Below are 22,271 nucleotides of genomic sequence, written 5' to 3'. Positions count from 1 at the left end.
GTTTTATCATTTTGTACATAAATTAATTTCCCTTTTTCCAACCGCCATCTTTTTACTGGTTTCTACTTCAGTAATCTGTATAACTCTGCACAAAATCAAAAGTGTTTACTTAACTACTAAAGCATTTAATGAACCCAGAATGTTTATTTTTGTACCGCTAGACTCATACAAAATACCGGAGGTGTTTATTCAGCACTGTGTTTTGCTGTATGACAAATCTTTTATCCACTGTGTGTTATGAATAGTAGCAGGTGATTTTTATTTAATTATTTTTTTTATTTTGCAGTTGTTGTTGTTGTTGTTTTTGTTTTTCCTCTTCCGAGTTTAATTTACCGTATATCCTCTTGGCAAAGGCTCATAGGCTTTCAGAGTAGAGGCTTAATATAGGCACAAGAGGGTTTCACCTGTTGCTCCAGTGTTCAGCTGGTCCCAAGTCTATTGATTTAAGGTTGCAGGCTGGCTCAGAGCCACTGCATATTGTGTGGTAGACACAGAAAAGGGAAGTTTCAAAAATAGAAAACCAAAATCATTGACAAAAACAAAATCTTGACTGGATAAACTCTTTTTTTTTTTTTTTTTTTTCTTCCAAGTGAGCTCCATTTGAGAAAGTAGCAAACAGGCAAGTTGTGCATTACTGTGCAAATTCAATTATATTTCTATTATTTATAATAATTATTTATAATATTTATACTTATTATATTTATATTTCTTTCTTTAAGTTTCACCTAGACACAACATTCCTCACATTATCATATAACACTCCAGTTATTCCTTTGAGTTCATGCCCTATTGTAAATCAAGTATAAATATTGGGCTTTGACCAAAATGTTGTTTTCATTCAGCAATCAGGATGGATCCAAATGCATTCAGTCACTGCCAGCATTTTCTTTAATGAGGAAGGAGGTGGATCAATAGACCTTGAGTACGCAAATAAATGCAAGGCATTAAGCAACACCTGACCAAACAATACACACATATTTCCTGTGTATTTGAAGCAAACTGCAGCCGAACAGGGGAAATGCACATGCAGACAGATTCAGGACTTGCTTTTGGGAATTTCCAGTATAACAGTTCCCACAGATTATTTAATACAACAGGTGACATTAAATAGGTGCAAAACAACAATGATTGGCCATTGCTGTCCATTATTAAAAAGCATGAGGATGAAATTTTGGACTAAGGAAGTGACTGGAAAAGTCAGTCGATGAACACATGTTTGAAGCACATTTGGTTTCTGTTAGGGGTCCGGTATGGTCAAAAAATGTCAAAATGAAAGATTGTGGAAGGAAGAAAAACTTTTTTTTCTTTTATTAAGCAATTTATCAGGCCCCAGTTTGGTTTGCATTCCTGACTTCAATAAAGGTTGTGAGATGTTTTTTTTTTTTAATATCCATTAAAATAGAATTGTGTGCAATCAAAATATTTCAATTTTTCTACTGAAATTGATTCCTTCAGCTTTAATCGTATATTGTGTCCGCAGGATATCTGGCTGTGAAGCTGTTTTCTTAGGGAATGAACAGCAGTGCAGGAAAGCATGACAGATCATGTCCCACCCATAAATGTGTTTAATAGCTATAATTAATATAATAAACCAATAATAAGTTCCGGGTTGAGGCCCCAGGATTAAGTGTCATTTTGAGAATGTTAAATGAGTTTCAGACAGGAAAAAACTCATATGCCTCGTGATCATGTGTTTTCCCATGTGATCCTGCTATGTGAGCAATGTGTGAAGGTGAGAAGCATGTGAAGGTGCAATCCGTCATGTCATGCCCTGAAACTGTACATGCAAACTAAAGTAAATGCATGGCATTATCAGAACATGTTGTCACAAAAAGATGTGATCTTTAGATACTATCTTATAGGGCACATTAACAAGCGAATATATATATATATATATATATATATATATATATATATATATATATATATATATATATATATATGGAGTTGAGATGGTGTAAATTCACGTGTTTTGTGTCTTTTGTGCAAAGGTACACTTCTGCAGTAGTACACCTGATGCAGTGTATGAAAGTAAAGGCAGATTACAAGAATTTGAGCTAAATCATCACAAAACTAAATTGCATGAGGAAAATGTGGAATACAGTTTCTCTTTCTTTAGCTTGTGAACTTAGTTCATTTAAATACAAAGAGCAAACGAGCTGTGCGAGCTTACACCACCGCTTGGATGGTAACAGAAGATTTGGCGCTTTAACGTCACTTTGCGTTTCTTTTTTTTTTAATCCCTCGATAAGATAAGACGATCTTAAAAGGTAACACCTCTGATTACGGCGCCGTTGCGGTACATCATTTATTGAGTATTGTCTTCTGGTTTTCAAACAGCTCTGTTTAGCTGCGCGCATTCTGTGCTAAGCGCGTCTCCAGCTGAGCGCGCGCTCACATTCACCAGACTTTGATCTCGTCGCCATGGCAGCGGCGCGAAGCTTCGAGCAAACTACCCGCGGCGCGAGGAAAGAGAAAGTCAGCGGTTTGATTAGACATGGTGGATGGTTTAATATATATATATATTTACTTGCATTTTTTTTGTTCATGCGCCCTCTGACATGAACCCGTGCTTTTGTTGTTGCTGTTGGTGAACATTTCCTGTTTCGCAGTTCAATGCGGAATATTGCGCGTGAAGCTCTGATACTGAAGCGCACTGACTTGTGGAAAAGTGAAGTCATCGTACTGAAGGATGTCCAACAGGTATGACAATAACTTCCAGACCTATCTGTATGATACCATATTAATGCATTACTTTCACAAACAGTAGAGCTCTGTGGAATGTTAAATAACATGAATGTTGTATATAATATATATCATGATATATTATGATCCAAACTTATCCATGTATAAAATAAAACCTATACTATAGCCTAGAATGATGTGCTTTTTTAATTTCTGTGTAAATGAAACGTGCATGCAACCTAAAGTGCACTCTGCAACTCTGTGAAAGAGTGAAATGTAGGGGGAGTGGGGCTCCATTGTATTCCAGTTCCTATGGCAAATAACAAATTATGGCTCTAAGGCCTTTCCCACAGTATTAGTGGGTTGAATGAAGCTTATGTTCAGCTAAGACCAATTCTAAACCACGCATCAACACACACATTGAGACACCTGTGCAAGTGTGAACGTTCATGAACAACACCTAACAGATCACTCCACCAGAAAAAAAAATTTCTATTCCACAGCTGTCTAGGATATCTAGGAAAGAATATCTTCTTTCATCACAGTAGGCTATTCATTCCAGCTGTATTGCTGCTTGCAAGGTAGGGTATTTCCAAAAAAAAAAAAAAAAAACCTCCCTCCCAGTTTTATTGTAAATTTTGCTTTAGAATCGTCCTTCCAGCCTCCACCCACAGCTGCTTCCCAACCCCCCACACACTCCCACTTGTGCTCTGTCTCCTTTGATTTGATCACTCCTACATCCAATGGCGCTTGACAGTGGTTTTGCCCACGCTGAGATCCCACTGTATGGCCCCATCAGAATACGAAAAGAAGGTAGTTTCACCCTCGCTCTGAACCCTTTCAGAGATGCACAAAAGGGACTCCCACACACAGGAGGGTTAAAAGAGGGCAAAAAGGGCATCTATTGGAGCAATGTGTATTCTATTTAAAAGATTGAAATGAAAGAAATAAAAGTTATCAAGATTTTATTTAATTGTCCCATAGCACGATTTACTTATAAGCTTACGCTCTTATTTGCTAGCACTCTGTATTATGTTTTCTTGGTTAATCAGGACTAAATTGGGGAAAAATACAGCCTGAGGGTACTAACACTGCAATTGAACTGTCAATAAGCTCCCACAGGGCAGGTGATTTAGAGAGGTGTTGTTAGAGACGTTAATAGGTAATAAACTCTAACCTACTTCTCTTGAAAGGGCCATGGCAATTGCTTGTAAGGTGTAGGAAAAAAACTAGAGGAGTCATGAAATGTTTCCCATCCAGTAATATATTGACCACTCAGTTCATATATATAAAATCATTGTCTAGGTGTAGTTTTTGGTACATGCATATTTGGCCTGTAAGTAAAGTTATATGCATTTGATTCCTAGCACTGAGGCTGCACTGTTCTGCTGTTCTGCCAACCGTATTATCTGGAGGTTATATTATTAAAAAAAAAAGATATCCATCTGTTTTATTGTAAAGTGAGAGGGAACCTTTAATTAAAGAGAAAAGCTGAAACAGCAGCTTGATCAGATTGAAGTGGATTAGCATTTCAAAGTCTGTTATTGCTCTTTTGTGCTCAGCTCTTATGGCAGAATGTGGGCAGATGCCCAGGGGGCCTTGCAGGATCTACTGCAAGACGAGATGCCTCTGTCGCTGCCCCATCCTCAGAAGGATCACTTTCAGATCTTTCAGACTCTGGCCACTTTCTATCTGCGATACCTCCAGATCTTTCGGGGTCTGGAGGCAGTCTATGACCAGATCGTTCACCCCCAGAAGAGACGTGTGGTGCGCCATGTCCTGGAAGGAGTTATGGGGAGATTGGTGGAGCTGAAGAACGAGATGGTAGAGCTTGAGTACTCTGAGTTTCATTACTTTGATGACATGCTACAGGACCTGAAAATGACACCTGTAAGTGCATATATATATATTATGCATATTATATTATGCATAAAAAGTTTTCTGCATACCACTTTCACACCACTTTCTCCATACACGGAATCGTTATAACAAGTCAGAGCTGCAATTAGTCTATGAGCAAATTTGCATATGAATTAAGCACCATTTCTCTATTTACTTCACCCATTAAATGAGTTTCACTGTAGAAATAACAACTACTGAATGAACATTGTCCAGTCTAAATCTAAACACTATTCTAATTTAAATTGTAAATCTCAGAACTATCCAAAGATGTCATAGTTTCTGACCTAGACTAGACTATTGTGCATACATTTATTTTAATGCATTTAGATTAAGCCTCAAGAGAAATATCTTTCATGGGTCATCTTTGAGTCTGGTGCAAACACCAGACTACAGTGTAACATCTACTTAAATCTTTCACTGAAAATACTTTTAGTTTGCACCTTGGTCCAGAAAACCTCCCTCTTTGTTATAGGAAACTTCTACTTTGCAAACTCAATCCTTTTAAACGGATTTGAATTTAGCAGAAAGGTAAGTGGGGTCACTTGACCTACACCAGCAATTCTCTGCAGATTTCCAAGGACTAGGCCAGTTCCTCTTAAGAGCTTTGATCTAAATTAAATCTTTTGTGCTTTTCACAGGAGGACTTGGAGGTTCCCATCCCACGCTATTTTGTGAGGGAAAGGATGAAAGCACTGAAAGAAAGAGAGAAAATTCTGGCTCATATTCTGGCTAAAAAGGGAAATATAGAACAGGAGCCTGTGCGTATTAAACACGTTATCACATATTATTATATTTTATTCTATTCATTTTTTTATATTTTATTTTATTCATTTTTTCATTTTATTAAAAGTGACATAGTACTTAAAAGTTTATATGGAGTCTGGCTTTAAACATAGGTGCTGTTTAAGGAAGTAATAAAGTATAATAATATAAGATTGGAATATTGTATGTAATAAAATAATCAATATCAGCTATTATACAATATTAATCTACAATTTCTGACCAATCATCATTGAGAATTACATAGCAGCATAGTATTCTCTGTTAATACAAAACGTATCTCCTCTATTCTTATGGAATCAGAAGGTTGTGAGATTGAATCCTAGGTCCACCAAGCTGCCACTGGAGCCCTTAGTAAGGCCCTTAACCCTCAGTTGCTCAGTTGTTTAAAATATAAGATAAAATTAGAAGTTACTCTGGATAAGGGTGTCTGCCAAATGCCAGAAATGTAAATGTTATTTCCCCTATATGTGTAAATTCTTGTAAATGATTTCAGACTCTCATACAAACCACATTTCATTTCATTTTATTTATTAAAGGAAAAAGGTCATGCTACTTCTTTATCACTCATATCTTAAAATCTTTAAAAAAAAACTGGTTATGCTGCCTTTAGCATCAATAGCAGCAACCAGACTCTTCTGATAAGTGGGGCTCAGTATTTTCACCACAGTGGAGGACTATTGGCCTGCTCAATAGGATCGCTTTCATTCAGCCATTTTGGAGGGCTTTAGATATGAACTGCTCATTTAAGGTCCTGCCACATCCTCTCAATGCAGTTCAAGTCAGGACACTGAATAGGCGGAGTGGAATTTTGTTTCTTATGAGCCATTGAGAGGTGAACTTGCTATTGTGTTTTGGATCATTGTCTTTCTGCATAACCCAATAGTGCTTGAACTTCAGCTCAGGGACTGATGCATGAATTTCTGGATTTTCTGGTAGAGAGCACAATTCATGGTTCCTGCAATTGTGGCTAGTCGCCCAGATTAATTTCAATAACCGATCTTCTCATTGTCACGGATTTGTCAACAAAGTGGATGCAAGAGCAAATTTAGTATATTAAAAGTCACAATTTATAAAATAAAAATACTGAGAATCAAAATTCATGTAGTGAGGCAAGACAACAACATGCCTATGAAATGAATTACATACAATAATACCAACAACAGAAAACAAAAGGTAGACACAAAGTGCTGTATAAGACATGACTTAAATAGAATTAGAAGAGCAGACTTAAATTGTATTAGAAGAGCTTATATTATTTATTATTATTATTATTATTATTATTATTATTATTATTATTATTATTATTATTATTATTATTATTATTATTATTTTAAAAATATATATTAGTTTTTTTTAAAAAGCTGAAATAATTAAGTGTGGCACATTATGCAAAAATAGACGTCAGGAAGAGGGCAAATATTTTTCCACAGTATTACACAATTTATCTTGGTTGTTAGATTCATTGGATATATTACTACTACTGTTAGAAACTGTTAGAAATAAAAAGATATTTATATTATAATTTGACACTGATAAGTATTTAACAGAATCTAAGAGCTAATTCTGGGCACAGCTAAATTTCAGCGTAATGAACCCTGATACCCAGTCCCCGCTTTCTGTGATGTTATATTATGTGTGTGTGTGGAATTTTAGGTTGCAGTACAGAGTATGACTGTGGAGAGGGCAGTGAGACTGCTGCAGGTGAGTGAACGTGCACGGCAGGGACGCCTCAGAGCTCGTTTTATGAAGGAGATCCGAGATGAGGAGCGGAAAAACCAGCGTCGGGTGATTAAAAGCACACTGGATCCCCATCTTTCAGCCACTCTTATACAGAAGGTACTAAATAACTTGGATTATCACAGTATATTATAATAATTCTACTATTACCTGTGGGGCAAGGTTGCTTGGTAAGCATGCTTGTCTTGCCCCTCTGAGGTTGAGGATCTGTGTCTCCACCCTGTGTGTGTGTCTGAGTTTTTGCGGTTTCATCTGGGTCCTTTAGTTTCCTCCCCCAGTCCAGAGACACATGTTTTAGGCTGATTGACATCTCTAAATTGTACATACAGTGTGTGTGTGTGTGTGTGTGTGTGTATGCCCTGCATTGGCTTGGCACTCCTGAGTCCCTTGGGTTCCCTGTGATCCTGTGTATGATAATCAGTACAGAGGATGGATGGATGAATATTCTTAACTGTACTCATTGCACAGGAACTGCATGTTTTTTGAAAAAGGGAAGCCAGAGTATGATTTTTCAATAGGATTTTTGAATGCTATGTCCATTTAAAAATGTTATTCACTTGCCATAACCAAATAACATCATAGTTCATTGAGATAGCATTCATTTTGTGAAATAGTTATAACTGATAACATCATGCAGGGAGATGCATGATACCGGGTAATGACTTGTTACTATTCATGAATTTTAATTCTCAGCTAACTATGTTTTACTTTTCATTTTCACATCTCCATGGAATATAAGGAATAAAAGACAGAAATTTATTCAGTGCTTTTTGCATTCAGTGTCCTAGATCAAATTCAAGAGAAGTTTATCCCTTTTATCGCTTATGTTACATAAGCCTTATGTTAATAAGACTAAAATATGCAGCTTGTCATGTTCCAGAGAAATCAGCAAGCGCAAAGGCCTCTGTCCTGTGAGATTTCAAGAGACACACTCACTATGTGCTAGATAAGTTTCTGATTAATCCCTGATAAAAACGTCTGTGTATACATAACCAGTAATATGTTTTGACGGCTTTACACTATTTGTGACATTTAGGAAAGAAACATGTACTTGTGTTCGATATAAGTGCTCGTTTACAAAAGACAGAGTTGTTTGCAAATGGTTGCACAGAAACCCCTGAGCCTCTGTGGCTTAAAAGCATTAATAGGACATGCATTGTTACCTTTCCACATTCAAACTGTCATAACATTGTTTTTAATATATTATCGATACAAATTAATACACGTTCATCCATTTTAGTCTGTCCTTCCGTCAGAAACATTTCAATTTTTGGAGTATTTATAATGGCTAAGCAAACTGATCTCTCACTGCCAATGTTCCCTGTTCACTCATAAAACTCATAATACTCATGAAAGTGTGAATTAAACTGGACACACAGGCTACTTTCAGGCCCAGAGAAAAAATATGACTGTAGCTCAACCTTATCATGAACTCACATGGTGTCCATCTGTCCTGTCATCGCTCCTCGCTGGCTCTGCAATGCCAAATCTATTAAAGATAATAAGGATTAAGGATGTCATGCAATCACATCCATAACATGAAAGATACATGCTCAAATCATGCATGCAATAATGTGCTTATGGCTCTTTTGTTACACCAGACAAGGATTAGCACCTAAGTGAGGAGTGAAAGAAAGTGTTCCTGGATTTTAGACATAGTTTTTCATTGTTCTAATCATGTAATCTGAGTCAAGGTGCCTTGACGTATTTCTTAAAGCATGTGTCTTTCAGAGGCTGAACATTTTGTTAAACCAGATAGTCTTAAAGAGATAGTAGATATGATTGAAGAGGTCTAAGCATTCGTGCAGCTGCGTGCGAAGCCTACAAAGCAAGTGACGGAACAGCCTTTTCAACAAAACACCATGGCGTTCTTTTATCTCTCACGGCGGTTACTACATATTTCAGGTCTGAGGCATCTTAGTCAGCGATGTATATATTTGCTTCAGTGCTGTTAGTATATGCAAAGTGATTTACCGGCTTTCGAGAGCTTAATCTCCACTCTGTTTGCCTTCTCATTCTCTTCTGTTTGGGCTCTGAAATCCTGGAGACGTAATCTCTTTTATCCAGCCAGCCTTAATTATTGGGCTGGCATCATGGTTGCCCTCATGCAGAGGCAGGAAACTCTTCAGGATAAATAGAATTCCTTGCTTCTGTCTATAGGCCTAAAGGTAAATCTAAAGACAGAACAGAAAGACCTTGCTCTCATTCTTAGCATTGTGTTCTGCACACTTACAAACCGATTACACAATAATCATGACATATTACATTCCTTTCCCCTAAAACTGATTGCAGATGAGTGTTACTCAATAATGTAACACAAACTCTGACTTTTCTATTGTTTAAAAACTGTTGTCATGTTGCAGTCTGTCTCCAGAGCTCACGGCTCTTTCTCATTCAGGTACTCTAGTAATCTAAGAAGTGTGTATTCTAACTGTGATCCTCTGTAGACATGGCGGGGTTACTGGCAGAGGAAGAGGACCAAGAAAGAACGTCTGGAGGAAATGATATTTTTGGGAATGGTTGGTATCAGGAAGCACTGCCAATGTGTTGTTTATGAGAAACATTTCTGTTTTCTGATAGATTGACGCTGTTTTTCACTTGTATAAGGAAATTTGTCATCCAGTTCATTTTGAATTTATATTAGTTAGATGCCAAGACAATTGCAGTTGAAATAATTTCATCACTCATCTCCTGGGGCTTATCATTTACCAATAATCAGTAGAATAAAAAGACATAAACATGGCAAGCCAATGTAGTTTGTATTTCAAGTGTCTCATATCGTGAAATATGAACAGATTAATTACAGTAGCAGATTTACACATACCAGGAATTTTGGATAATAGCCTTGTTCGTAAGCCTGTGCTTACATCATTATTCCCAGATAGACCCCCAACTCTCAACACCCAGTCCTGCTCAGCAGCGAGCAAAGCATGTAGAAAGCAGCAGGCATCAGATGCAGGATCAGCATGAAGCAGAGTACCAGCAGGCCCTGATCACCATCAAGGAGTCTGTTCGCTTGATGGATGGACCGGACATAAAGGAAACGCTCCAGGACCAGATACGTCAATGGTTTCTTGAATGCCGGTAAAATTATGCTGTGCTTGATAAAAATGAATGATTCATTTATTCCTCAATCACAACGTTATCCTGGTTAGAGTTGTGGTGGATTCAGAGAACATCCCGAAAACAGTGGGTGTGAGGTGGGAATACATCCTGGACAGGATGCTAGTCCATCACAGGAAATCATGAACACGTACATATTCACACCTAGAGGAAATTTAGCACAGTCAGGTTTTTGGAAAAAATGGAAGGAAAGTGATGAATCAGAAGGAAAATCAAACAGACAAAGGAAAAACACGCAAAACTCCACACAGACAGCTCAGGTCTAAACCAGGGACCATGAGGCTATAAGGTTGGCAATGCGAAGGTTGGTCAGATCTGTGGAGCAGCAGGCTGTGTTACTACTTCACAGCTCTAAGGTCCTGGGTTTAATGTCTTTGTGGATTCTCTAGTTTCCTCCAAAAAATGCCATAAGTGGAACTGAACATTTGTGTATGAGTGTGTCTTTTTGGTTGGTTGTTGGTTTGGATTTAGGTGTAGATATATCATTAAGTAGCTGCAATAATAATTGTGTCAATGGAAGGTCCTCACAAAGATAGTAAAAAATGTGTGTGTGTCTGTGTGTGTCTGTGTGTGTGTGCATGTGTGCGTGCATGCGTGCGTGTGTGTGCATGGTTTTCTGGTAAGACATAAGACACCTTCAGGAACTAGGATGTATTCATACTTTGCACCCATTGTTCCCAGGATAGGGTCCATGCACCTGACCCTGATCATGATAAAGCAGCTATACTCAAGTAAATGAATAAGGTGTAATGCTCAGAATTCCACACAATACAATACACCTTGGTTTCTTACAACAACAATGTGCTATTTGATGATATCACTGAATCTGTGGCAATATAATTTAAATTCATAAGGCAATGATTCAACAGTATGTAAATTATTCAATGATATATAGCCATTTAGTAACCTCTGATCACTGTGACCAATGTTGTTCAGAGACAGACCTAGTGATAATTTGCTAATGATACTGATAGAGATTAATTATTTTTAGTATCATAGTTATGGTCAAATCACCTTGCCTATTTATTCTTATATTTAATGATCAATTTGTAATCAATTGTAATTGATAATTCAGCAATAATTATGATCTATTACATAGTTATAATATAATTTATAAGTAAATTTAATTATTTATCATTGTTGCCATAGTCCAATCATAAATAATTATTTATTTCAGTCCTTGCCTTTTAGATCAATGCTGCAATCCTCTAAACCCCTAATTTCAAGGTAGTGAACAATACCGACAGAGATAAAGATAATACTGCAGCATATATTGGTTTCAGGACTTAATTGTTTATTGTTAATTGTTAATGCCTCTTTCAGTAGTATTGAAACTGTACATATCTAATAGTCTGTTGTCTCATACACTCTGTCTCCTTTAGCTAATCCACTAATTTGTTCGCATGCTCCAGTGCTCTTCAGTCACAAGGGATTTGCGTTTGCGTCCCTGCCCAGGCCGTGCATTATCTTGCTCCAATTGTGTTGTGCATTCCTCATTTGTTTTGTCTTTTGCTCCTTTTGCTTAGAGGCTGGAATGTAAGTAATCCATAGTGGCGGCAGTCTCATTTAGCTTTTATGCTAGGATAAGGCTTGTGCTTGGTCAGCTCGTGTTGGCAGTTCAGTGCTGTGCCGAACTGATTAGCACATTCCAGGCTGATTTATGACCAGCCACTGAATGTTGTTGCCCATTAGAGTAGAGACTAAGGTCATAAGTCATCTCTGTTGGACCCCACAGAGAAGCTTGGTCTCTGTGGGCCTTTAGCAGCACGCCATCCACAATGACCTTTCTGGACCTGTAGTGCTTATACAAGCAAGGTAAGTGTGACGCTGGGTCAGGTGAAGCGTGTTGGCATGGTGTTGGTTTTTAGGCACTGATGAAGGGAGACAAGGGAGACAAGGGAGAGTAAAACTGTTTGGCATATGGACGGTTACTGAAAACATGGCTACAGGAATCCGGTGGCAACTTGTAGAAGGTCTTATCTTTTATCGTGCCAGAAATCATAGGGGTTAGAGTCAGATCATAGATGAGTACAGCTGTTGGCTTCAATAACGAGCAGACAAACATTTGGGTTACCGTAAAACATTATTCATAACTAAAAGCGTAACTATTATTCATCATGTAGGTAATAAAACAGAAAGGGACATGCATTATTTTCTAATAACAGCATGCCTCACAGTGTTTATTTCTTTTATACCACAGAAACTTGCCAACAATTACAACTATTACTGTCATTTTTTATTTGCTTAAAAGTTTTGTAGAATGTCAGCAATACAAGTTAGTTCCTCTCTTATTATCACTTACATTATAGCAGGTGTAAAAAGTAATTCCCTTACCATCCTCTCTTTTCACTCTCTCTTGACAGTACTAAGACAAAAATAAATTGCAGCTTGTCATATTATTAAGAAACTGGAAATAAAACTTTAAGGTAAAACTTTAGATGTACTTCTGACTGTGCTGACACTGGAGACTCCTTCTGTAAATGCCAAATGTTAATGCTAATCAAATATGCTAGAACATATTATGCATACATTTATTGTAAGGTTATATTATGTAAAGCTTCCACCATACAAAACAAATTAGCTGTTACTATAGAAAAAAATTTAGAATTATAATACTAGAACTTGTGCTTTAATATGAACTTGGGGTTTAAATATTAGTGAATACTATTAACAATTTCTGACCAGTCAGATTTAAGCATTTAACAGCACTGTGGTATAAAATATCTAAGCAGTGGTGATAAGAGCTTCAGATATTTTTGGTATGGAGTTGTTTCTTATCAGGCTGTGATAGCTGCTTTTTTAAGTTGTATTTTTTGGCATTTTTTCCTGAACAATTTATGCTGACACACCTGCAAGGCTAATAGTAGTTTATTTACTGTATATCTGTACTCTACGCACATTTTCTGCCATATTATATTGCTCAAATATTGTTAACATGGTTAACAAGCCAGAGAACTTATAACCAGGAAGTTTACTGTACATTGCATTCTGAAAGTATTCAAAAAGATCACCCATATTCAGATCTTCAGACTCTGTTGTGCTCAAAATTGAGCCATTTCTATTTATAATCCTTGAGATGTTTCCAAAACTTTGGAAAGGTACACCATTACATATCAGACTGCATATCAAAGCAACCAAAATAAAGCAACAAGGCCAAATGAATTCTCCAGAGACCTCCAAGACAATTATGTGTCAAAGCACAGATCTGTGAAGTGTACTGAGAGTTCTCTTAAACCCATGAAGAGCTAGCCACCAAAAGGAGCAAACAGAGAGAACAGCAATATGGTGGGTCCTGTGTGGAGATAGGAGAACCTTCCAAGAGGACAATCTTTTCTGCAACACAATACTCTCAAGTCTTCAAGGTTAGAGCAGCCAGATATTAGTCAAGGCTCAATCTAACTGCTTAGTAAGATTTTGTCAAAAGGGTACTTAAAGGAGAAACAAGATTCAGGTTAAAGCAAGCTTGAACACTTTGGCCTGAATACTGTTTAGTTATGTAGGAAATCAGGCCTATATGTCACCTGGACAAATCGATCTCTACACTACAGCAATAAAGTAGACAATTCCATCCCTAGTCTCATGCTGTGGGAATGTCTTTCAGAAGAATGTAATGGGAAGCTTGTGGGGTTAAAGAGAAATATATACAGATCAAAATAACAGAGACATTATTGAGGAAATCCTGTGCAAGGACATGAGAATGTGGTGAAGGTTAGTCAAATGTCACAGCCTCCAACCCAGTATTAAACCCCAATGAATATCTCTGGTAAGACCTAAAAAAAAAAAGCTCATACACTAATGCTTCCTGTTTTAGCTGATGAGACTTAAGTAGTTCTGCAAAGAGGAATGGGAAAAGTTCTTTAAATACATGTATATGTCATTTTACAGCATCATACTCATCTTTACTGAAGAATTTTTTGGTTTTTCAGCTGAGGTCATTCAACAAAATAATGAATAAAAGATTTGAATACTTGTGTTCTTGTAATATATCAGTTTTTTAATACCTATTAAGTCAAACAAAAGATAATCCATTTTAAAGCAAGGCTTTAATGTAACAGATAGGGGAAATATAAAGAGTTTGGAATACTTTCTGTACATTCACTAGTCAGCACTGTAACACTGATATACACATAGATTTCACTTTCATTTTAAATATACCAAATGTAGTTTATGCTCAGCTTAAAGCTGGTACTGTACATTTAATTAAGCCTTTTTTTTCTTGTACTGTTTGAAAGACCTACTAGGAACCAAATCAATAAACCACAAATAGATTGTGATCACTTTACGTTTTGTAAAATGAATCCAGGTATTGATCCGGTCACTGCAAAGCAAATCCAGTACAGCTCATTTCTGTGTCCTCCAGCTGTGACCCTGCTCTCAGTATGTGACGTGAGGTGCGGCCAGTCTGCTTCTGATTAATTTAAGGAGAAGTGAGAGCTGAGACTGACGTTTTTAGACTGCTACTCTAAACCATGCCGGAGATCCCCTGAGAACCCAGTTAGATCTGGCCAGTGTAACCTATCATGTGAGAGGTTTACAGTTCTAGTATGGCCGATTTGCCCTTGTTCCTTGTTCTTGAGAGCTGTTTAATTGATTCACTAAAAAGTGAAGAAAGGAAACCAATATTTTTCATTCTGAAAAATCTTTGGGTTAATGTTATTAAGGCTCTGCATTTGATTTTTTTTTCCATAATGGCGGCAAATCAAAGGGGACCTCTCTTTACAAATGGGAATGAGTAATTAAAATGAGCAGTTGCAGGAAATTTCAATATGATGTTGATATTGAACATGGACATTTTGCCTGAAACAAAAATCTTTGCTGTCTTTTGGGTATATGGTCGGCTGTCTGAAGAGGGGCCCAAGATAAAAATTGGGGTTAATTGCATTACTTAGACTAAGCTCTGGGATTTCTTTTTCCTGGGATTTAATGGAGGCTAATTGGAAGAGGCCTTTCTAATTTTTGTAATTAGCATGGTCACTTGGAGGTTAGAGTTTATCGCACGTATAATGAATGAGAATTTTCTCAGATGGTTTTAGTAAAACGGAGAAAAAACAGGAACCAAAAATCAACTTTTGTGACCACTGATGAATGTTTAGCTTTATGGAAAAGGTTTTTGCTTAGTGCTTCTTAACTAGAGAAGACATTAAAAAATACTCTGTTTTTTGTTCTGCAGAGATGCCACTGGAAAGTTTCCTGATTTCCCAAGCAGTGATGATGGAGGATCAGCTTCCATATTTGCGCAGAAAACACCGGAGGAGGTCACACACAGACACACACACACACACACACACACACATGTGCACACAATTACCATCTCAGTATCAACAGTACTCAATATAAGACAAGAAAAATTACACCTTAATGCTATTCAGATCTTCTATGTATGATCTGAATGTAATATCTTCGATTAGATATCATAAATATTTATACTCATTTCTAAAATCAGAGATATTAATAGATCTCTATGTAACATAACTCAGTATGGGTGTTATACAAGTTTATTTATATAGGTGCATTACTTTTTGTGCAGGTTGCTGCTGAGCTAGCCGCTAAACAACAAGAGAAAGAGAAGAAGAAAAATTCCAAGGGGAAGAAAGATAAAAATGCTGAAAAGGACAAGAAGAAAGACAAGAAGGGAAAGACTAAAGGCAAAGGGAGGGATGCTGATACAGCGGTAAGTTTAAGTATTGATGAAAATGATGAAAATGAAAAGAATATGCGAGAGGAATCTAGCAGAAGCCCTGTTTATTGATCCACATCTGAGAGTTAGATGCTGTTAATTCAGAGCATGCATTACTGCTTTAGTGGTCATGACAAATTGAGCAGTCAGGAATCTCGAAAGCCAAATCACACAGCTGGCATTCACATGCTTAGTGGGAGAGCATTTACTTTTCCCCTTTTTATAATGCTTTTCCCAAAGTCTTCTTCCATCTCCCTAGTAACCTCACTGGCTCGAGTGATTTGAATTCAAGTGAACTGAAGTCCTCTTTTTACTTCTGCTTTTTACCCCGAAAGGTTAATGGGTATTTAAGTGAAGTGAACTTATTGTGAGAACAGTTTATGTGTCATTATGTTATTAGGATCTGTAGTGTATAATTGACCGTGCAGTACACGTCTCAGTGGCAACTACAAGTTCAAAGTTAACAAAGGCGTGACTTTCCAGCCGTTACATTTATCAGGGTATGATGGATTGTTGCCTTAGGTTTCCGGTAGTACAATTCCAGCTGTGTACAAAACGGAACACAAATATTATGTGGTGCTCTCACGCACAGCTAAAGGCATATAAAATACCAAGCTTGAAGGAAAGAATGTTAATTCCTTAGCCCCAGGCTAGGATGAAGGATGGCGAGGATGTTTATTCTTGAAGCTGCTCTCAGGAAATATCTCTGACTTCAACAAGGCGTGTCTCCAGTGTCCTGCTCTGTCCCGATAACCTGTACCCTGTTCATTCTTAACTCTTTCCTGTCCTTTCTGCCTGTCCTTTTCACCAAGGATATACTCTGTGCTTCTAATTGTTTTAACGGTTGAGGATGTTTTGTACAGTGACAAGTGGTGTTTAAGTCACATGTTTGCATAGTACAGCTATTCAGATTTAAAATAAAACTGTTCAAACAATTTTAAAATAACAACAATTGTTCAGTAGAAATAATGAAATCCATTTTAACTAGTAAGCATTATATTAATCCTAGTTTTCAACTATATTAACACAGCTTTTAGAAATATTTTTCATATTAACATAGAATAGTCTTTTTTTCCTACTTTCATACTTTCCTACTCTTAGAACAAATGACCTCTCTCTGTTAAAATCATTTTTAGAAATGTACTTCATGTTCTTTATAGAAATTAGACAGTGCTTTCTGAGCATGTGCAGTCTAATACAGCAATACATGCCATTTGTTAAGTTCTTTGTTATGCAGCTGTGTCATCTTCTTATTTTTCCCCTAACAGATTCCAAAATCTTTCAGTATAACTAGTCCAAATAAACAAATATGAGCTAATGTAGAATCTGACTGGCTTTTACTGGAAGCCTACAGCATTCTTCTGCAAATTCCTTATCCAAATTTGAACACTATTAACACTGACACTGCTACTTATTGTGCAATCTAAACAATTTTAAGTGCTCTAAATCCTTCCTAGTATATCTACAAGTGTTCTTTCTTGGAGCACTGAACCCAGACTGTTGTACCAATACCGGTAGTAGCTAACTGCAAAGCAGTTGAGCATTACAAATACCCACTCAAAGTGATTACTGTCTGCAGTTATAGAATAGAGCCTTTGTTCCTTCCCTGGTTAATAAGAGCACCTGTTATTCTCATTACGGAACTGAGCTACTGATACCTGCAGAGGACTGATGTGAAAGGTCAATTTTGAGCCTCTTCAAAAATCAGCGCTTCCTGCTGAAAGTTGAGTGGGTCATTAGAGGGAATTTTCGTCAAAGCTCTCATAGGTTTTTTAGTGCCTCTTAAAGACTGTGGCTGTGTCGAACTGAAGTGTAGCAATGTATTACTGATGACTAGGTACAGCTCCAGTGCTTAAATGGGAGCCACTGTGTTTAATAAAAACAGCATCAGGAGAATGTTTAACAGTTTGTCCAGACTGGGTTTAGCTAATATTTACAACCTTTAACCAGCTGTCTGAATTTAATTAAACTTAAACCAGTCATTTGTTTGCTCGCTAGCCAAGCTGTATGCTTCTACAGTAAAGCCTGCTCGATCCATAAGGAAATGCCCTGCCTTATGCCATGACCACATCCATACATTACTGGATTGTATTATAGAGCACTTAAGATTCTTCTATATTTCCAGACAGATTTCTGTCTCTACTGGGGCCCATTAACCACTAATGGAGAAATGAGTTTAAAAGCAGTGCAGTCATAAAACAAAGTGTGTCAGGATGCCTTATTTCTTGTGAAAACATAACGCTGCTCCTAAACGGAGATATGCTCCACAACCCGGCTGCGTGCAACCCTCAAAACAAACATTTGTCCGAGTGTGTGGGGACAGTGATTAGGTTTTAATGTGTGACCCCCAACTGTGGGAAGGAAAACACCAGCAGCTGTAAATCATGCTCACAGCATTACGCCCTACTCCCCTACCGTTGATCGACATCATTAACCCAGAGGCTCTGGGTATCACAGAGCACCGGACTATGGCACCCTGGCTTTGATCTCTGCTCCTTTCAGCAGACGTATCCATAACTCGCCTTTAAATGTCCCCAATAACTCTCAAAGGCCTTCTCTATTTCTAAAGTCAGGTTTCAACACACCATACATGGGGTAATGAATGAAAATGTCCAAAATACAGAGAGTGCTTGTGTGTTTTCAGGAGGAGGAGGAGGGATGGAAGATGAGCCCAAGTAACTTTCTTCCAACTGTGTTTGAGGGAGCTAAGATATACAGAGGTGAGTGATGGAAAAAGGGGGATACAGTTTTCACTTAATGTCACAATGTTCCACTGTACTGTACGCGGTACTTGTTTTCATTTTAGGCAATCAACACTTTTTAGTAACATATCCCTTGTAACTATGCTCATTGGCCATTTCATCAGGTCTACCTACCTAAATATACAGTAAGTGCTATATACAGTATAAATCTTAAAAACACCAAAAGACAAACAAAGACAAGATATTATATGAATATCGTAGCCTACATCAAGGATTCTGTTGACAAATCCGGCTTGCTGTGAGCATCTATCAGCTGCCAAAACACAGTCCGACCTGGCAAAGCCAGTAGAAATTAAACAGTTTCTAAATTAAATTACTATTCCAATATCTACCATGTAGACAAGGTTCATCCATTCATTCATAGTCTGTAGCATTTATTATATGCATGGGGTCGTGGAGAACTTGGAGCCTGTCCCAGGGGACTTGGGGTATGAGGCAGGAGCCCCCTGGACAAGGTGCCAACCCATTGCTGAGAACAATCACACACCTGTTCACACAGTTTTATCCATGCCAATCAGCCTACAACACTTGTCTTTCAATTGAAACCAGAGTAAATAAACGAAACAGAGGTGGGAATTCAACCCCCAGCCTTGGACAAATGTGCTAACCGCCAAGCCACACAAAAATTAGAAAGAAAATTTAATAATATCCCATCCAGTAATAAGGAAGCCAGAAAATAAATTATCAGCTAAAATCATCTACTAGGTTGACCTTTGAAATCTGTGTTTTGGCATGTGGACAATCCTTGCTGGATTCTTCATGAGTGTTAGCAGAGTTGTAGTGTTGTTGGGATTTACTAGCCATTTTATTAGAAATGTCCACATGTTTTTCTATTGCTCATTTTTTCCTTACACAGTTTGGGCCTTTGTCAGTGTCAGCTTTTCACCACAGACATGCAAGTTGGATATTTTTCTGCTTGCAGGACTGTTCTAAGCCTGACATTAAGGTGTCCAAAAATACCAGTAACACTACTATGTCTAATATACTCACACCAGTGCAAAACACATTTCCATATCAGTGCCACTATTGTGCTGAGAATGGCCCATTACCCAAATAACTGGTCAGCTGTTCATTGATCAACAGGGGCAAGGGGGGATGACACATTGTAGGTAGCAACAGATGGGTCACAGTCAGTAAACCCCATGCAAGCAATGTGACCCCATATTGTAGGATTGCTTGAAGTGGACATTGAGTATGCAATATATTGAGTGAATAACATAGGAGCCACTGCCCTTTCTACAATTAGTTAATCAATTTCAGCGGTAATACCTGCTCAGCTGTTTTTGTCTGCATTATAAAACCACACTTATTTTTCCATTTCTAATCCCAAATGTCCTATAACACAGTCAGAAAACAGCTTAGATTACACCCCAATTACATTTATTGAATACTGCCTTATCCAGAGCGACTTACATTTATCTCATTTATACAACTTAACATTTCAGGGTTAAGGGCCTTGCTCAAGGGCTCAGCAGCGGCAGTTGGTGGTCCTGGTATTCAAACTCACAACCTTCCAATCAGTTGTCCAACACATTGACCACTTCCCAATTACTTACTCCCCTGGAGTTATCACTTCTCATTTACTTACTCCCTCGGTTAAAACTCATGCCTTTATTATGCATCTTTCTATATTAGATTTTACTAAATGAACCTCACTAAGGTGTGACAGAAAGTGAAAGCATTTTTCAGATCATTTATTTGTGGATTAGGCATGAAGACATCTCTATAGTTTCAAGCTAAGCTAAATTGCTCCTAGGTGTGAATGAGTGTACAAATGTGTGTGTATGTGTATGGTGACAGCCTGGGTTTATACCTCCCTTCTGTTCATTCATCTTCAGTAATCACCAGATACATAGGTCACTGAAGATGAATTAATATATAAATTAACGAATGTGTGGCCATTTTCATGTGTAAATAATGTCAGTAGTCAGTAGAATATTTGTGGGCAGATGTGTCTAAAATAGAGTCCAGTACCCACTGTAATGATAGGGCTATAGTCAAAGATGAGAAAGAGTAGCAGTCAAGAGCATTCTCTCACCCACTTAAAGCCCCTCTCACTCTCATTATCTCTCTTTTTTGACTTTCCGAGATAAATACAAGACATAGACAAGACAGTCTAGAGACTGGAGACTGTATCTCCTCACACTGATACTGAGTGCAGTCATTTATCAGAAAACATCTGTTTATTAAACTCAATCACACATGCTCCATCTTCCAGGAATAACTGCACGTTTAAGTCTAATATTCAAACACATACATCATACACAAAATGTCTGTGTGTGAAATACCTACTGCTCCAAAGGTTAATGAGAATTGTTGCTATCTTTCCAACTGTTTTGGCTCTGAAAAATCTGTAGTTCCCTGCTGATCCATCTACAATCCATCAGCTGCATAAACTTCATGCTGTCTGGCCAAATGCCTAATTAAAATGCCTGGGCCCCAGGATTCTCCTTCTAAGATCCATATCTGTGAGTGCCACAGTCTTTCTATGGTACGGTGAATGAAAAATCAATATGACTTCCTCCCGACCCCTCAACGTGTGTCTGTAATGAAGCGCTACTTTCTGTTTGACTTTAACAGGAAGTGAGGATCCCAGGTCATGCTTCTGTAACCCAATGATCCGTGCTGACACTAGAGAAAGCTGGACCTCCACAAATCTCATGTGCAAGTGTGTGTATACATAAATGTCTCAATGGGGAGCAATTGGTTCAGCACTAAGAGTTTAATCAAGTCAAATTCCAATATGAAGTGTCTCCTGGATACTTTGCTGGAGCATTATTGAAAAGTAAATCTGTAAAGGCTCCACATACAACCCATGCCTTGCTAATCCAAAAATATCCATAACTTCAGAGTCCAGCCTGCCATGCGTTATCATTGTTAGAATGTGAAAGGTTCTGAGTTCAAGCAGTCTTATCGCAGAACAGCTCATCCATCTTCTCCTGGCCTGTCTATCAGAAGAACGAGGGTTAGGTTGAGGCCCTGTTTTGGGTCAGCCATCACCTCCTCCTTCTTTTCCTTTCCTCTCCTCCCTTCCTTCCTCAGAACTGCAATCCATCTCCTCTTGCATTAACACCACCACTCACCTGTAGACCTGAAGGTCCAGACACAGCAGACCTATGACACCAACTTAATTGACACAACATGTTTTTTGCATTTTTCTGATTTATACTTGTAGAACAGCTTGTCCCACAAGCACCTCATGAATTGCAGATTGAAATCAGTCAACGTTTTAAAAATCATGTAGGCTCACTTTAGAAGAAAGTCTTATTAGTCTGTTCATGTGGTTAAGGTTACACTTTTTGTACATGAACACATGCGTGTCTGTGAATCTGAAAATCCAAACGATGCCATGAGGCACATCACTGCACAGCTGCACAGCATCTGCTCCTATCACTGTCATCACTGTTGGCTAAGCTAATGGAGATTTACATGTGTACTTATATAGCTGAGTGTGCTAGGGTAAGGGGTTTCAACAGCTCTGGTAATAATGGCTGAAGCATTCTTTGATGTGGTCACTGAGGCTACGTCTTCATTTGGTCTTGTATGTTTGTGTATGTAGAGTAGGCATAGCAGCAGTTAGGTACAATGAAAAACCCACGTAA

The 22,271-nt window shown here is 37.9% G+C and overlaps 1 protein-coding gene across 4 annotated transcripts in view; it reads left to right on the top strand.

Moving 5' to 3' along the window:
* The first annotated feature begins 2,163 nt into the window (after positions 1-2,163).
* Positions 2,164-22,271, top strand: part of iqca1 (IQ motif containing with AAA domain 1) — a 45,775-nt gene continuing 25,667 nt past the window's right edge. The window contains exons 1-9 of one of the 4 annotated variants that reach the window (XM_058401886.1): positions 2,167-2,703; positions 4,248-4,575; positions 5,226-5,345; positions 7,024-7,206; positions 9,555-9,626; positions 9,989-10,191; positions 15,401-15,485; positions 15,758-15,901; positions 18,552-18,627. In XM_058401886.1, coding sequence (XP_058257869.1) covers positions 2,693-2,703; positions 4,248-4,575; positions 5,226-5,345; positions 7,024-7,206; positions 9,555-9,626; positions 9,989-10,191; positions 15,401-15,485; positions 15,758-15,901; positions 18,552-18,627 — 1,222 coding nt within the window. In that variant the 5' untranslated portion in view covers positions 2,167-2,692. Of the gene's footprint in view, positions 2,704-4,247; positions 4,576-5,059; positions 5,116-5,225; positions 5,346-7,023; positions 7,207-9,554; positions 9,627-9,988; positions 10,192-15,400; positions 15,486-15,757; positions 15,902-18,551; positions 18,628-22,271 lie in introns of those variants that run through there. The other 3 variants (XM_058401885.1, XM_058401889.1, XM_058401887.1) reach the window with 3 other exon arrangements.

This window comes from Hemibagrus wyckioides, linkage group LG11 (genome assembly GCF_019097595.1).
Source record: "Hemibagrus wyckioides isolate EC202008001 linkage group LG11, SWU_Hwy_1.0, whole genome shotgun sequence".
NCBI lineage: Eukaryota > Metazoa > Chordata > Actinopteri > Siluriformes > Bagridae > Hemibagrus > Hemibagrus wyckioides.
Note: the sequence above shows the minus strand (reverse complement) of the source record. Positions and strands in the feature narration are given on the sequence as shown.